General features: G+C 33.7%; 1 protein-coding gene across 1 annotated transcript in view; it reads left to right on the top strand.

The window, feature by feature from the left end:
* The first annotated feature begins 1,808 nt into the window (after nucleotides 1-1,808).
* The window catches only part of LOC142226257 (uncharacterized), a 38,380-nt gene continuing 20,985 nt past the window's right edge, over nucleotides 1,809-19,203 (top strand). Inside the window, exon 1 of the mRNA XM_075296194.1 lies at nucleotides 1,809-3,701. Within this exon, the coding sequence (XP_075152309.1) occupies nucleotides 2,507-3,701 (1,195 nt within the window). The 5' untranslated portion in view covers nucleotides 1,809-2,506. The remainder of the gene's footprint in view (nucleotides 3,702-19,203) is intronic.

Below are 19,203 nucleotides of genomic sequence, written 5' to 3'. Positions count from 1 at the left end.
AATAGCCCAAAGCAAATTTTTACAAAGTTTGTATTCCTTAAAATGGATTATTAAAGAAAAGTAATCGTGAAAAATACGATTTTAGCGGCTAAACTCGAACTTAATACCCACCTTAAAATTGTAATTGAGTTTTAAGCAACATTCAATTAAAAATTTAATTGATTCAAAACAATTTTAATTGAAACAAAAATTAATAGTATTAATTTTTTATTTTGATCAATTAATTTTTTAATTGACTTTCATTTAATTTTTTAATTGATACTATATTTTCTGTGAAGACATTTCAATAAAAAATTAATTGGATCAATTAATTTCGCGATTGGACCAAAAACAATTTTTTGAGTGTACGTTATTTCGAACCTTTTTTGCTTTTGAATAATAAAATTAAATATATGAATAAAAAAATAGCACTGCACTTTGTTACATTACATATCAGTTACCCTGTCCATTGGCGCAGATAGACAATTTTCCAAGGGGGGGGGGGGGGTGGCTATAGTCCCCCGTAGCAAAAAATTAATAGACTGAAGTTATAGGTTCAATAAATGTTTTATTTTATAAAAATGAATAAAAAATTTGACTTCAACATAACTACACTCATAGAAAAAAGTCTGCTAAAAACAGCAGTCGATGTCTGCTGTCATATTTTTGTGCCTAATGAACAACAATTTATAAAATATTTAGGTTATACATTTCTCCGCAAAGCATATTTAAGAACCAAAAGTAGTTTTTGATATATTTTTGCGTTGTAATATACTTACAAGCTCCTAAATACGATCAGCAAACATTTTGTTTGCTGTTATGCCTCAATTCGATAAATATTCAGATTTTTGGTCAAATGCTATAGATATTCATAAAATATTGTTTTAATTATGTTAGGATAGCTCCTAAGTTGACATTTTTATTTGTTTTAGCCACAATAAAACATGTTTTAGTGTAATCGAGCTTAAAAAAATAGCAGGAAATGTTTGCTATTTCAGCAAACAATGACTGCTGTCCCTTTTTCAGCAGACTTTTTGCTGTTTCAGCAGACTTTTCTGCTGTCCCTACTAACAAATTTCTTTGGGTGTATACAAATTAATTTATAAAAAAGCAACTAAAACTAGTTCCACACTTTTTCCCAGCAACAAAATTTGAGTGTTGTTCAAAAGGCACAACTTTAAAAGCACTTCCAAAAATGTCCTCACAAAGAAGTTGATTATTTTAACTACGCAGGAAGTTGCTTTTATTCAATTTTTTATAACTCATTTTTTCACATTTGAAATGTGTAATTTTTTTAATAGGTTTAAAAAGAGTAAGAGTTTATAAAATGATACAAATTTTTCAAAAATGCTAAATCCATTCTAGAAAATTGTAATATTTTTTTAATTTGTAAAAATATTCGATGTCAAATGTTTCAGACAAGCGTTGTAATGCATTAAAAATCAAAAAAATTTCTGGGAGTGTCTAAGTCCCCTCCCCAAAGGCCTTTCTACGCTTATGTATGTGCCTTTATAATGAAACATTTGACTCTTAGTGACATCTTAAAACACTGTAAAATTGCTATGCTGCTGGTTTTGCACTTTAAACCTAAAACACATGCTGACGGCGGTTATCAGCCGCCGCAGTAACAACTCTAACATTGAGACTAAAGAAGAAATGAATGGATGCAAGTAAGCCAATGGATCAGAGTCAGTGGTAGCAAAGAAGTATACCAGTCAGTGGTTGAGCAGAGACTTCAATGCGAATGCGCAAATCTGCAGAGTAAAATAATTGAAGTTTGCACTAGGTAGGCCTTCGATCGAGTCACTCAGTCAGTAGAAGACCAGACATCAAGCATTGAGCACAAACGCGCGCGAAATTTCAAACCTGAAAGATCACATAGGCTACCGTACTTTTTCATTAACAGGTGTAGTGAATGGATCAGATAATTGCATATTATAAACTAAAATTGTATTAAAAAAATTGTAAAAAACTTGATTTTTTTATTAACAATAAAAATTGTACTTTGAGTTTAAAATTCAAATTCAAAAGGGGGCAGTTAGACAATTGTCTTGTTAAGTGTTAACTCATTAGTCTCACCTTAGTAGAAGATCAACAAGCTTGAATTATTTTTTTTTGGCAATAACCCACAAGCGTTTACCCGCTCCCTTATTTGAGCGACTTAAAAGCGATATCGAAACACAATAAAAACAAAGGGAGTTACACATTCACATATGCCGATCAATGATGTCTTAAGGTCAAACTGACCTCAACACATATTCTGGCAACAACAAGACTGAAGAATAGCTGGAAGAGAAAAAAAAGAGTGGGACCCCATATAAACATTTGGGTGAAGAGATAAACCAAGAAAAAGAAACGTACGCATGCGCAGCACCATACTCACAATTAATTTGACCGAGTTGATTTGAAAGTAAACACCACCAAACTCTGGTATGTCAAGAGTACAATTTTAGAGTTTGTTTTTTTTTTGGGGAGAAAATATATATGTTTATGTGGGTAATAGTATCAGGAAGGTGCCTCAGCAACTATGAAAGTCCAACAATGCTTCAATAGCCGGTTCCATGCAACATGTTGTCTACTTATGGTGCTTTTGATTTCAATAGCTGCCACATCCACTTATGCAACATCACCATCTCCACATGAAGCGGAAGTAATAGTTCCCCAAACTATTGCTACAATACCAGTAAAATTTGGAGAAAAGGTAGGACCAAGTGAAATCTTTCTACCTACACCTTTGGCTCCTTTACCATCGAGACAAAGGGGCAGTAAAATTAAAGAAAAAGTTGAACAAAATGAAGTCTTTCTACCCACGCCTTTAACTGCGACGGAAAGGGGCAGCGACAGACAAGGGAGACGTGAAAGTAATAGGGATAGATCTCACACAACAAGAAGTCAAAATAATAACTTAAATAATCATAGATCGTCCGTACCATCCTCAGAACAAATGGGCCAAAGTCCAAGGCGACAATCTACCAATCGAAGAGATTCATCTCAACATTCATCATCAAGAAGTGATCATTTCCTGCCCACTCCATTGACTGAGGATAAAAGGAGATCAGCTTCAGAATATATAACATTACCAACTCATAAACCACCACAGAACTCTTCGCCCTCATCGCATCTATCAAGACGCCATAATACCGCAGGTTCAGATCATAATCTTGTGCAACCTTACGATATACCAGCAGTGCAAAAGACTCATCAATCTAAACCGCAAAAACCAAGAGACCCTACACAGGGGGGTCAAAGACAATTCGCCTCGCAACCTCAGCCACCTACATCACAAGCAAATGGAAATCGATCACGTTTTTCCCACTTAGACATCGAAGAAGAATCTGCACTTCAGCCATTGTCTCGTTCCCAGGCCACTATAGCAACTCAACGTCAACATCAAAAGGCAACAACAGCCAATGCGACAACAAAGCAAAGCAATACGTCACGTACGAATTCCCAACATACAGCACTACCACCATCATCACGTAATGCAAATCATAATGGGTCTTCCAACAGTTCCACAAGGAACCGCAACGATTCCCATAGGCCAAACAATCGTCCACAAGAAAACTCATTGCAAAAAGCCTCGGCAACGGCTCCCGGTCAATCTAGTCCAACAAAAACAAAAGCTCCATTAAATACTGGCCAAGTGAAACAGAAAAGTACTTCTTCAGTAAATCAGCATGGTAGCCGCAATAACTCGAGGAAATCTAAGCCAACCACCACAAGTAAGTTTGATTTAGGTTACGTTAAAGTATTTACAAACTTTTTTTGTGTTATTTTTTTTTTTTTGGAAATCTCAGTTTTGATATGGAAATGCTTGTGGTTTAGTTTGAGCAGAGAAACCATTAAGGCCCTCATAAATTTAGTTTAAAGTAAATTGTTGTATAAACAGAATTTTATGTTGGTCATCTAAGATTGATCGTTCCATGAGGAAATAAAAATATAGTTTCCAATTTTTCACGAATATCTCTAAAGGGACAAAGGAGAAAATTATCTTACATCATTATTTACAGACAAAAACCAAAAACTCGATATTTTGGTAATATCGATTTTTGTAAAGTTCAAATCACAATTGTCAGTTAAACATTGACGTACACCCAGAGAAGGAATATGATCACCTCCTAGAGCAAAATGTTAGTTTTGGATGGTGAACATGAAACTTTGATCCCGATTTTGATCTTCCCTTAAGGATTTTGCTATTGATTAGGAGCCAAAGGTGTGGCTTCTTTAAAATAAACACAGAGTTATCTGTCTTGAAATCTACACTCGAAAAAAGTTTACTTGGATCCAAAGTTTTTGACCTTCCCTTAAGGATTTTGGTCCTATCTGCACTGAAAAACCAGTGAACTCACAAGGAAAAACAATTTTAGTTAATTTTTGAAAAAATAAATAAATTTTAGAAAGTTTTAACTAAACTGTATTAGAAACGCCGATGTCACACCGATTTCACAAAAATAAGTAGATAATTTTCGATCAATTCAAGAAAATGTATTCGATATAATTCATTTTTATACCCACCACCAAAGAATTGTGACGGGGGTATAATAAGTATGTCATTCCGTTTGTAATACATCGAAATATCGATTTCCGACTATATAAAGTATATATATTCTTGATCAGGGAGAAATTCTAAGACGATATAGCCATGTCCGTCTGTCTGGCTGTCTGTTGTAATCACGCTACAGTCTTCAATAATAAAGCAATCGAGCTGAAATTTCGCACAAACTCGTCTTTTGTCTGCAGGCAGGTCAAGTATCGGCCCAAGTTTCGATATAGTCCCCATATAAACCGACCTCCCGATTTGGGGTCTTGGGCTTATAAAAAACCTTAGTTTCTATCCAATTTGCCTGAAATTGGAAATCTAGAGGCATTTTATGACCACAAAGAGGTGTGTCAAAAATGGTGAGTATCGATCCAGGTTTTGGTATATCCCCCATATAGACCGATCTCCCGATTTGGGTTCTTGGGCTTATAGAATCCGTAGTTTTTATCCAATTTGCCAGAAATTGGAAATCTAGAGGTATTTTAGAATAATAAAGAGGTGTGCCGAAAATGGTGAGTATCGGTCCATGTTTTGATATAGCCATCAGATAGACCGATCTCCCGATATTAATTTTTGGGCTTCTAGAAACTGTAGTTTTTATCCAATTTGCCTGAAATTGGAAATCTAGAGTTATTTTATGACCATAAATAGGTGTGCCAAAAATGATGAGTATCGGTCCATGTTTTGGTATAGCCCCCATATAGACCGATCTCTCGATTATATTTCTAGGGCTTCTAGAATCGATAGTTTCTATCCAATTCGCCTGAAATTGGAAATCTAGAGGTATTTTAGTACCATAAAGAGATGTGTTAAAAATGGTGACTATCGGTTGATGTTTAGGTATAGCCCCCATATAGACCGATTTCCCGATTTTACTTCTTGAGCTTCTAGAATCCGTAGTTATTATCCAATTTGGTTGAAATTTGAAATCTAGAGGTATTTTAGGACCATAAAGAGGTGTGCTAAAAATGGTGAGTATCGGTCCAGGTTTTGGTATATCCCCAAATAGACCGATCTCCCGATTTGGGGTCTTGGGCTTATAGAATCCTTAGTTTTTATCCAATTTGCCTGAAATTGGAAATCTAGAGGTATTTTAGAACAATAAAGAGGTGTGCCGAAAATGGTGAGTATCGGTAAATGTTTTGGTATAGCCCCCATATAGACCGATCTCCCGATTTTACTTCTTGGGCGTCTAAAATATGTAGCTTTTATCCAATTTGCCTGAAATTAGAAAGCTAGAGGTATTTTAAAACCCTAAAGAGGTGTGTTGAAAATTATTAGTATCGGACCATGTTTCTATATATAGCCCCCATATAGACCGATCTCCAGATTTTATTCTTGGGCTTATAGAAACCGTAGTTTTTATCCAACTTGCCTCAAATTGGAAATCTAGAGGTATTTTAGGACCATAAAAAGGTATGTCGAAAATGGTGAGTATAGGTCCATGTTTTGATATAGCCATCAGATAGACCGATCTCTCGATATTACTTCTAGAAACCGTAATTGTTGTCCACTTTGCCTGAAATCGAAAATCTGGAGGTTTTTAGGAGTACAAATAGGTGTGCAAGAAATGATTTTATGTTTTAGACTTCTAGAATCCGTAGTTTTTATCCAATTTACCTGAAATGAGAAATCTACAGATATTTTACGACCTTAAATATGAGAGCCGAAAGTGGCGTGTATTGGTCCATGTTTTGGTTTATCTCCCAAATAGACCGATCTCCTGATTTTATTTCTTGATGACAAGGTATCCTAAAACTCCTTTTTATCGTCTTCTAAATTGGAAGTTAGTCCATACGGGGTATATATTCGGCAAAAAGGCAGATTAAAAACGAATATAATACAAATAGGATGAAATTTGCGCCTCCAAGAAATTTGCCTCTTCCAAGAGGCTCCCGAGGTCAAATCTGGGGATCGGTTATATATGGGGGCTATATATAATTATGCACCGATATGGACAAATGTTTGCATGGCTGTTAGACACCATATACTTATATAACGTACAAAATTTTAACCGAATCGGACGAAATTTGTTCCTCGAACAGGCTCCGGAGGTCAAATCTGGGGATCGGCTTATATGACGACTATATATTATATAGATCCAAGAGGCTCCGAAAGCCTAATCTGGGGATCGGTTTATATGGGGCTATATATAGTCATGGACCAATATATGCTCGCCGATAAAATAAGCCAAATCATATGTTTACCAGAATCATGTGCTTTTTCTGCGTGTTATATTCTTTGTTGATATAACAGGTTGGCTGATAAGTCCCCGGTCTGACACATGGATGGCGTCGCTAGTATTAAATGCATATTATTTTTATATAGTACCAACCTTCAAATGAATCGTGTCAAAATTTGACGTCTGTAAATCAATTAGTTTGTGAGATAGAGCGTCTTTTGTGAAGCAACTTTTGTTATTGTGAAAAAAATGAAAAAAAGTAATTTCGTGTTTTGATAAAATACTGTTTTCTGAAGGGAAAAAAACATTAGCGTAGGTAGACAATTTTCCTAGGGGGGGCTATAGCCCCCCTAGTTAAACATTTATAGACTGAACTTAAAGGTTCAATTAATATTTTATTTCCAAAAAATAAATAAAAAATAGGCATCAAAATAACTCGACAATTAATTTATAATAAAGCAACTAAAAGTAGCTCCACACTTTTCTGAAGGCACAACTTCCGAAAATGTCCTCACAAAGAAGTTAATTATTTTAACTACACAGGAAGTCTTTTTACTTAATTTTTTTCATATTTTAATGCGTAAATTTTTGTTTTCTTACTTCAGAAATTAAAAAAAAAATTGTAAGAATAAATAAAATGGTACAAATTATTCAAATTTTGCCACAAAAATGCTAAATCCATAGAATAATCGATAGTTTTTGAAAATATTCGAGGGAAAACGTTTAAAAGCGTTAGAATGCATTAAAAACCATAAAAAAATATAAAAATTATTTATTTGGGAAAATGTCACAAAATTTTTTAATTCACATTCAAACACTGAATTCGGATCACACTGCAAGAAGTGATGCAAATTCATTGCAACGGCTGTTGAAACGGTGAACATTCGTTCTATGACAAGTTCATATTACATTCATCGCTTCTCCGGCAATTTTGCACCACTTCCGGACCCAAAAAGAACATTTTCACTTCTTTTTTGCAGCATTATTACACTCAAAAAAAAGTGAACTCTCTATTTCACTAAAGCCAATTTAACTTTATTTTAGTTCATGCAATTATTATGTTTAGAGAAAGTTTTCTTTACTCTAATAATTTTTTATGTACGTTAGTTAAATTAACAAAACCCGAGAAAAAAAATATACTGCAATGAAGCATAAAGATGAACTAAATTCGTGTCTTCAACAAAATAGTTCAGAATTTCTTTAAATTTGTAAATTTTACCAAAAATGCGTCCATCATGAACTTCGTATGTCACTAAAGATATTCTTGCAATTTTGAACACCAAGTTTTTCCTTCAAACTACAAAATTTTCTTTAACAGGTGAAAAAACTTATTTATGTCTAATAAATTTTCTTGAATTTGTCGAAAAATATGTACTTATTTTTATGACATCGGCGTGATGCCAACGTTTGTAATACAGTTTAGTTAAAATTTTCTACAAATATTCAAAATTTTCTAAAATTAACCGAAAGTTTTCTTCCTGGTGGGTTCACTGTTTTTTCAGTGTAAGATATTAATTTATGAAAGAATAGTTTTAATATCAATTACTATACCACAGCTTTATTTCATATATATCAGACTTCAAATATTGCCATCGGCAACTGCTACCACAATTCGATTGTGCATGAAAGTCTTTAGCGAAACTTTGTGCGGTTGTATATACTTGTTTAATTTTTATAAAAATGTAAAATCTTAAAGAGGTTTTCAAATTCTGGGGGGGGGCTAAAATTGTTCTGGGGGCGTCTAAGCCGCCTCCCCAGAGGCCTTCCTACGCTTATGGAAAAAATACGGTGGAAGCAAATACTTGGCTTGATAATGAGTTTCCGGACTCTGCTCCAGGGAAATCAACAATAATTGATTGGTATGCAAAATGCAAGCGTGGTGAAATGAGCACGGAGGACGGTGAACGCAGTGGACGCCCGAAAGAGGTGGTTACCGACGAAAACATCAAAAAAATCCACAAAATGATTTTGAATGACCGTAAAATGAATTTGATCGAGATAGCGGAGGCCTTAAAGATATCAAAGGAACGTGTTGGTCATATCATTCATCAATATTTGGATATGCGGAAGCTCTGTGCAAAATGGGTTGATGATTCTGAGCCGTGTTTGCAGCTGTTAACTCGTAATACACCCGAGTTTTTCCGTCGATATGTGACAATAGATGAAACATGGCTCCATCACTACACTCCTAAGTCCAATCGACAGTCGGCTGAGTGGACAGCGACCGGTGAACTGTCTCCGAAGCGTGGAAAGACTCAAAAGTCCGCTGGCAAAGTAATGGCCTCTGTTTTTTGGGATGCGCATGGAATAATTTTTATCGATAATCTTGAGAAGGGAAAACCATCAAAAGTGACTATTATATGGCGTTATTGGAGCGTTTGAAGGTCGAAATCGCGGCAAAACGGCCCATATGAAGAAGAAAAAAGTGTTGTTCCACCAAGACAACGCACCGTGCCACAAGTCATTGCGAACGATGGTAAAAATTCATGAATTGGGCTTCGAATTGCTTCTCCACCCACCGTATTCTCCAGATCTGGTCCCCAGCGACTTTTTCTTGTTTTCAGACCTCAAAAGGATGCTCGCAGGGAAAAATTTGGCTGCAATGAAGGGTGATCGCCGAAACTGAAGCCTATTTTGAGGTAAAACCGAAGGAGTACTACCAAAATGGTATCAAAAAATTGGAAGGTCGTTATAATCGTTGTATCGCTCTTGAAGGGAACTATGTTGAATAATAAAAACGAATTTTGACAAAAAAAATGTGTTTTTCTTTGTTAGACCGGGGACTTATCAGCTAATTACCTTGACAAAAGTTGCATTAACATGAATGCAAGATTATTTTTTTTTTCATTTGTATCATAGTGTAATTATTCGATTATTACTTAATACACAGTGGGCGAACACTAATAAGCGGGTTAATCCAACGCTTTACAAGCACTCGAATGATTGTAATAAAGCCGTGTCTAATTGTTTGCAAGTATTTTTGCATGCTATCAAAGCATATGCTCACCGTCGAAGATTGTTGCAACAATCTGCAAAAAAAAAGAAATGTTGTTTACCTTTAAAAGATTCATGCCTTGGATCTTAAGTCAGATGCTGACAGACGATGGAGGGGTATTGCATGGTATTGGACTTGTTTGCCACCATTCACAGGCATCTCTGTGCACTAGCAAAGCCAAGATCACTTGCTCAGAACATATGTGGTCATAATAATTATTGGATAGGTCAGTTAGGCCCGGTAAGTCGAGACTAGTGTCTAAAACCACATCAATGACAAGTCATTGCTCAAGATACACGTAGTGCCATAATAACAGTGAATGAACGAACAGGTTTCTTGGTGGCGTTTGGGTGCCTATATATGGTACTATGCGCTAGCAATTTGAGACTGCATACAACACACGTACACAAACAAAAAAATTGTTTTTGTCTTCAATCACGAAATTAATTGATCCAATTAATTTTTAATTTAAATGTCTTCAATCAATGAAAAAATTAATTGAAAGTCAATTAAAAAGTTAATTGATCCAATTAAAAAATTAATTAATACTATTAATTTTTGTAATTGATTTTTGTTTCAATTAAAAATTTTGTCATTCGTCAATCAATTTAAATTTTGTAAAACTCAATAAAGAATTTAATTGGAAATAGTTTCGTGATTTTTTTTCTGTGTACATCGAAAACAAGATCTGATTTAATCACGAAATTATTGATCCAATTAATGTTTTGATTGAAATGTCTTCGATAACGAAAATGAAAAATGTTTGATTAGAAATTAATTGAATTCATTAGTAAATTTCAATTAATTTTATTAATTGTTGATTGCAAAACTCAATGTAGCAACTAATTCTTTGCAATGGAAGGTTGTCAAAAATTTCTTTCTTTTTACCTCAAATTTTGTCCAAAATTTTTTTCTATAGGAAATTTTCTCGAAATGTTCTTTCTATAAGAAAATTTGTCGATATTTTTTTTCTGTAGGAAATTTTGTTAAAACTTGCTTTCATTTCATTTCATTTATTATCGTACTAAGTGATACAAAAGTCAACAAACAGACCTAAAATCCCGCATCACACATAATTGGAATAAAATATAAAGTTCAAAAATGGTTTTTAAAAAAAACCTAGTTAACAATCGTAAAAACAATGGTGTTCAAAACAGAACTAATAATAAAATATATTTAAAAATAGTAAATGTTAAATACATATTAACATATAGTAGGAAATATAGAAGCGTTAAAACTTTGTTAAAATTTTCTTTCTATAGGAAATTTTGTCATAATTGTCTTTCTATAGAAATTTTGTTAAAATTTTCTTTCTATTAAAAATTTTGTCGAAATTTTTCTATAGGAAATTTTGTCAAAATTTTCTTTATATAGGAAATTTTTTAGTTTTTTTTCTAGAGGAAATTTTGTCAACGTTTTCTTTCTATAGAAAATTTTGTCAAAATTTTCTTTCTTTTCTAGGAAATATTGTAAAATTTTGTTTCTATAGAAAATTTGGTAAAAATTCTCCTTCTATAGGAAATTTTGTCAAAATTCTCTTTCTATAGGAAATTTTGTCAAAATTTTCTTTCTATAGGAAACTTAGTCAACATTTTCTTTCTATTGGACATTTTCTCAAAATTTCCTTTATATAGGACATTTTGTCAAAATTTTCTTTATATAGGACATTTTGTAGTTTTTTTTCTAGAGGAAATTTTGTCAAGGTTTCTTTCTATAGAAAATTTTGTCAACATTTTCTTTCTATAGGAAATTTTGTCAACATTTTCTTTCTACAGAAAATTTTGTCAAAATTTTCTTTCTGTAGGAAATTTTGTAAAAATTTTCTTTATATAGAAAATTTTCTTTCTATAGGAAATTTTGTCAAAATTTTCTTTCTACAGAAAATTTTGTCAAAATTTTCTTTTTGTAGGAAATTTTGTAAAAATTTTCTTTCTATTAGAAATATTGTCAAATTTTCAGAAAACTTTTTTCTATATATAAGACATTTTGTCAAAATTTTCTGTAGGATATTTTGTCAATATTTTTTTCTATAGGAAATTTTGTGAAATTTTCTTTCTATAGGAAATTTTGTAAATTTTTTTCTAGAGGAAATTTTGTCAAATTTTTCTATAGAAAATGTTGTCAAAATTTTCTTTCTATAGTAAATTTTGTCAACATTTTCTTTATATAGGAAAATTTTCTTTGTATAGGAAATATTGTCAAAATTTTGTTTCTATAGAAAATTTGGTAAAAATTCTCCTTCTATAGGAAATTTTGTCAAAATTCTCTTTCTATAGGAAATTTTGTTAAAATTTTCTTTCTATAGGAAACTTAGTCAAAATTTTCTTTCTATTGGACATTTTCTCAAAATTTCCTTTATATAGGACATTTTGTCAAAATTTTCTTTCTGTAGGAAATTTTGTCAAAATTTTCTTTCTATAGGAAATTTTGTAGTTTTTTTTCTAGAGGAAATTTTGTCAAGGTTTTCTTTCTATAGAAAATTTTGTCAAAATTTTCTTCCTGTAGAAAATTTTCTTTCTGTAGGAAATTTTGTAAAAATTTTCTTTATATAGAAAATTTTCTTTCTGTAGGAAATTTTGTAAAAATTTTCTTTATATAGAAAAATTTTCTTTCTATTAGAAATATTGTCAAATTTTCAGAAAACTTTTTTCTATATATAGGACATTTTGTCAAAATTTTCTCTCTGTAGGATATTTTGTCAAAATTTTTTTCTATAGTAAATTTTGTGAAATTTTCTTTCTATAGGAAATTTTGTAAATTTTTTTCTAGAGGAAATTTTGTAAAATTTTTCTATAGAAAATGTTGTCAAATTTTCTTTCTATAGTAAATTTTGTCAATATTTACTTTATGTAGGAAAATTTTCTTTGTATAGGAAATATTGTTAAAATGTTGTTTCTATAGAAAATTTGGTAAAAATTCTCTTTCTATAGGAAATTTTGTTCAAATTTTCTCTCTATAAGAAATATTGTCAACATTTTCTTCCTATAGGAAACGTTGTCAAAGTTTTCTTTCCATCGGAAATCCCGTCAACATTTCGTCTTTATGGGGAATTTTGTAAAAAATTCCTTTCTATAGGAAATTTTGTCAAAATTTTCTTTCTATACGAAATTTTCACTCCATAAGAAATATTGTCAACATTTTCTTCCTATAGGAAACTTTGTCAAAGTTTTCTTTCTATCGAAAATTTTGCAAAATTTTCTTTCTATAAGAAATTTTGTAAAAAATTTCGTTCTTTAGGAAATTTTGCCAAAATTTTCTTTCCAGAGGAACTTTAGTCAACATTTTCTTTTTTTAGGAATTTTGTCAAAATTTTCTTTCTACAGGAATTTTTGTCAAAATGTTTTTTTTTGCAATCACCTTTTTAATTGGAAATATTTTGGTGATTTTTTTTGTATAGAGAAGACAAGACTTTTTTTAAATAGTTGAGTCTAAGTAACTGAGTAAAAATAAAGGGATAAGATTTGATACAATTGAATCTCAAAACTCATATATTAGATCTGAGCATATTGTATAAGCATGGAGTTTGTTACCGTCAGATATAACCAGATATAATATAAAATCTGAAGATATCTGTTGATGTATCTAATTATATCTTTATCATTATAACCATTTTGGATCTTGTCAGATATGCCAAATAATTTAATAAATTGAGTTCCTAAATACTTCCGAACAAAATTTTCAATAATATTTTTGATTGGAAATATATTTGTTATTTAATTAATATATATTTATGTGGGATAATTAATATTGTAATTAAAAACTTTCAATCAAATTTTCAATAATTTTCTTAACTGCCGTTTTTATTTTAAATTTGATTAAAATTAATTGTATCAGTTAATTTTGTAATTAACTGCGTTTTCTACTTCAATCAATTTTTAATATTTTGGTAAATGTTTTCCTGTGTGTTACGGCCACAGATTAAAAACCGAGAAACCTTTGTCAGGCAGACATGAACTCAATTAAATCTGTTGAAATGATGGTTGTATCGGAATGAATTTCGCAAGAGAATTTCTAAAAAGAAACGCAAAAAATTATGTTCAATTAACACTAAAATGTTTTTTTTTTCAGTGTATATACAAAAACGTAGGTTTTTTGTTTTTTATGTGATAGTTGACCGATTCTTGAAGAAAAAATCATTTATAGTAAAGGGTGATTCTTTTGAGGTTAGGATTTTCATGCAGACATGGTGTCAAAGAGAAAGATGCTCAGTATGCTTTGACATTTCATCATGAATAGACTTACTAACGAGCCACAACGTCGAATTTTCAGTGAATGGGCCCTAGAAAAGTTGGCAGAAAATCCGCTTTTTTATCGACAAATTTTGTTCAGCGATGAGGCTCATTTCTGGTTGAATGGCTACGTAAATAAGCAAAATTGCCGCATTTGGAGTGAAGAGCAACCAGAAGCCGTTCAAGAACTGCCCATGCATCCCGAAAAATGCACTGTTTGGTGTGGTTTGTACGCTGGTGGAATCATTGGACCGTATTTTTTCAAAGATGCTGTTGGACGCAACGTTACGGTGAATGGCGATCGCTATCGTTCGATGCTAACAAACTTTTTGTTGCCAAAAATGGAAGAACTGAACTTGGTTGACATGTGGTTTCAACAAGATGGCGCTACATGCCACACAGCTCGCGATTCTATGGCCATTTAGAGGGAAAACTTCGGAGAACAATTCATCTCAAGAAATGGACCGGTAAGTTGGCCACCAAGATCATGCGATTTGACGCCTTTAGACTATTTTTTGTGGGGCTACGTCAAGTCTAAAGTCTACAGAAATAAGCCAGCAACTATTCCAGCTTTGGAAGACAACATTTCCGAAGAAATTCGGGCTATTCCGGCCGAAATGCTCGAAAAAGTTGACCAAAATTGGACTTTCCGAATGGACCACCTAAGACGCAGCCGCGGTCAACATTTAAATGAAATTATCTTCAAAAAGTAAATGTCATGGACCAATCTAACGTTTCAAATAAAGAACCGATGAGATTTTGCAAATTTTATGCGTTTTTTTTTAAAAAAAAGTTATCAAGCTCTTAACAAATCACCCTTTATATTTTATTATATATTATTATCATTTGAAAGACTTTTTCATTAAAATATTTGTAGACTTTTTTATTCATTGGCAAAACTAACACATACCGCTAAACACCCCTCTATAAAGTGTGGATATTCACAATTGAGTTAATAGAACGTAAAATTAATTAAACTTTCATGTGGGCCAGAGAAATAACGAAATTCAAGTATTTCGTATTCGGTTACATGCACCATTCACCACCATTATTCATGGATAATATTGGTAGAGGTTAGTGCAAGATATGCGTGTTAGCGAAATAATGGTTGCAATGAAACTGATTTTTGTAATCGTTTTTGTTAATGATGTGGAAGGAAGCCTATTACTATAAAATTTATGGGGGCAATTTTTTATGGTCTAATAATATGACACCATTTTCCATGGTGACATCTCAATAAGAGCCGCATTAAATAATTGCTAGGTTGCTTAAAATGTGAATTCAAAAAAAAACTATATTAAAACAAGTAAGGAAAGTCTAAAGTCGGGCGGGGCCGACTATATTATACCCTGCACCACTTTGTAGATATAAATTTTCGATATCATATCCGTCAAATGTGTTGGGGGCTACAAATAAAGGTTAGGTTAGGTGGGAGCCCGATGTATCAGGCTCACTTAGACTATTCAGTCCATTGTGATACCACATTGGTGAACTTCTCTCTTATCACTGAGTGCTGCCCGATTCCATGTTAAGCTCAATGACAAGGGACCTCCTTTTTATAGCCGTGTCCGAACGGCGTTCCACATTGCAGTGAAACCACTTAGAGAAGCTTTGAAACCCTCAGAAATGTCACCAGCATTACTGAGGTGGGATAATCCACCGCTGAAAAACTTTTTGGTGTTCGGTCGAAGCAGAAATCGAACCCACGAACTTGTGTATGCAAGGCGGGCATACACAAGGTCGTGGGTTGCACAACTGTGGGAGCCACCGTGGTGCAATGGTTAGCTGTGGCTATAATTAAAGGTTTGTCCCAAATACATACATTTAAATATCACTCGATCTGGACAGAATTTGATAGTCTTCTACAAAATCTATAGACTCAAAATTTAAGTCGCTAGGGTGGAACACAATGCTAGTAAAAAAATATGGGAAACATTTAAATCTGAAGCAATTTTAAGGAAACTTCGCAAAAGTTTATTTATGATTTATCGCTCGATATATATGTATTAGAAGTTTAGGAAAATTAGAGTCATTTTTACAACTTTTCGACTAAGCAGTGGCGATTTAACAAGGAAAATGTTGATATTTTGGCCATTTTTGTCGAAATCAGAAAAAACACGATTTCAACCAAATTTGGCACACATGACTATATTACTAATTGTACTCCTAGTGCAAAATTTCAACCAAATTGGGCCAAAACTCTGGCTTCTGGGGCCATATAAGTCCATATCGGGCGAAAAATATATATGGAATCTATATCTAAATCTGAACCGATTTCAATCAAATTTGGCACGCATAGCTACAATGCTAAATCTACTCCCTGTGCAAAATTTCAACGAAATTGGGCCAAAACTCTGGCTTTTAGGACCATATTAGTCCATATCGGGCGAAAGATATATATGGGAGCTATATCTAAATCTGAACCGATTTCAATCAAATTTTGCACACTTGACTATACTACTAATTGTACTCCTAGTGCAAAATTTCAACCAAATTCGGCCAAAAATCTGGCTTCTGGGGCCATATAAGTCCATATCGGGCGAAAGATATATATGGGAGCTATATCTAAATCTGAACCGATTTGGCTGATATTTTGCAAGCTTTTCGAGATTCATAAAATATTTGGATGTACGGTATTCCAAAAAAATCGGTTGATAAACACGCTAACTATGACCACATCGGAGATAAATATATATGACAGCTATATCTAAATCTGAACCGAACCAAAACCAATAGCGATTGTCTCTGTCCCAAGAAACGGCCCTCTGCCAAATTTGAGGACGATCGGACTGAAATTGCGAGCTGTATTTTGTGCACTAAATCGACTCAGAATTTAATTCTAAGCCGATCGGTATACTAAAAGATGGGTCCATGACCATTATTTCTTGGCGTTACATACAAATGCACAAACTTATTATACCCTGTACCACAGTAGTGGTGAAGGGTATAAAAATAGTGAACCCGCCAGGGAACTAAGCCCTTCAGAACCAGGACCTTCACTTTAATAATTCTTTGTGTACGTTAGTTAAATGAATTAAAAAACAAGTATATACAGCAGTAAGTTCGGCCGGGCCGAATCTTAAATACCCACCACCATGAACCAAATATTAGGGTTTCCTTTGAAATTTCAGGAGGGCTTGAGGACTTGAGGACACTTCCCGAAGATAAATTTAAAGATTTCATCCATGAGGACTATATCAGATTCTGGATTTATAAGAACCATTTTTGTTTGAGTTTTAGAGGAATCATTAACATCTCTTGTAAGTGTGCAAGAAAATTATAAAATAACGTCTTGATTTGAAATCTTAAATCTGTAGAAGTAAAATCTGGAAATTTTACATTGAGTTTCAAGCAATTTTCATCATCAGTGCGCCTTCTACACCCTCAAGAAGTGAAGTCGGTCTATATGGAGGCATTACCAAATGGACCTATAAAAACCTAATCCGATACACGTTTTTGTGAGCCTAAAATAACAGAACATTTACAATTTCAGGCAAATCAGATAAAAACTACGGTTTCTAGAAACCCAAGGAGTTAAATCGGGAGATCGTTCTTATGGGGGCTATACTAAAATATGGACCGATACTCACCGTTTTCGGCACACCTCTTTATGACCCGAAAATACCTCTAGATTTCAAATTTCAGGCAAATAGTATAAAAACTTCGGATTCTAGAAGCCCAAGAAGTAAAATCGGGAAATCGGTCTATATGGGGGCTATACCAAAATATGGACCGATCCTCACCATTTTCGGCAGACTTCTTTATGGTCCTAAAATACCTCTAGATTTCCAATTTCAGACAAATTGGATAAAAAATAAGGTTTCTATAAGCCCAAGACCCCAAATCGGGAGATCGGTCTATATGGGGGCTATACCAAAATATGGACCGATACTCACAATTTTTGGCACACGTATTTGTGGTCCTACAATACCTCCAGATTTCCAATTTCCGGTAAATTGAATAAAAACTGCGATTTCTATAAGCCAAAGAAGTAAAATCGGGAGATGGGTCTATATGGGGGCTATACCAAAATATGGACCAATACTCACAATTTTTGGCACACGTACTTGTGGTCCTATAATACCTCTAGATTTCCAATTTCAGGTAAATTGAATAAAAACTGCGGTTTCTATAAGCCCAAGAAGTAAAATCGGGAGATCGGTCTATATGGGGGCTATGCCAAAACGTGGACCGATACTCACCATTTTTGGCACACCTCTTTACGGTCACAAAATACCTACAGATTTCAAATTTCAGGCAAATTGGATAAAAACTACGGTTTCTATAAGCCCAAGACCCCAAATCGGGAGGTCGGTTTATATGGCGACTATATCAAAACCTGGACCGATACAGCCCATCTTCGAACTTGACCTGCCTGCAGACAAAAGACGAGTTTGTGCAAAATTTCAGCATGATTGCTTCATTATTGAAGACTGTAGCGTGATTACAACAGACAGACAGACAGACAGACAGACGGACAGACGGACATCGTTATATCGTCTTAGAATTTCTCCCTGATCAAGAATATATATACTTTATATAGTCGGAAATCGATATTTCGATGCGTTACAAACGGAATGACAAACTTATTATACCCCCGTCACCATTCTATGGTGGTGGGTATAAAAATAAAATAGTTTATACATAAATGAAGCATAAAGATTTAATAAATTCGTATTTCCCACAAAATACTTCAGAATTTAAATTCTAATCTTAACCCTTCAGTGCGTGATGAGGTCCCGCTGGACCTTTTTGATTTCTATACCCTCCACCATAGGATGGGGGGTATATTACCTTTGTCATTCCGTTTGTCACACATCGAAATATTGCTCTAAGGCCCCATAAAGTATATATATTCTGGGTCGTGGTGAAATTCTGAGTCGATCTAAGTATGTCCGTCCGTCTGTTGAAATTACCCTAACTTCCGAATGAAATAAGTTATCGATTTCAAACTTGGCACAAGTAGTTGTTATTGATGTAGGTCGATGGTATTGCAAATGGACCATATCGGTCCACTTTTACGTATAGCCACCAAGTAAACGGACCCCCAGATTTGGCTTGCGGAGCCTATGAGAGTAGCATATTTCATCCGATCCGGCTGAAATTTGGTATATGGTGTAATTATATGGCCTCTAACAACCATACAAAAATTGGTCCATATCGGTCCATAATTATATATAGCCCCCATATAAACCGATCCCCAGATTTGAACTCCGAAGCTTCCTAGAGGAGCAAAATTCATCCGATCCGGTTGAAATTTGGTACGTGGTGTTAGAAT

Source organism: Haematobia irritans, chromosome 1, assembly GCF_050003625.1.
Source record: "Haematobia irritans isolate KBUSLIRL chromosome 1, ASM5000362v1, whole genome shotgun sequence".
NCBI classification, from domain to species: domain Eukaryota; kingdom Metazoa; phylum Arthropoda; class Insecta; order Diptera; family Muscidae; genus Haematobia; species Haematobia irritans.
This window is presented reverse-complemented; position numbering and strand designations above follow the sequence as displayed.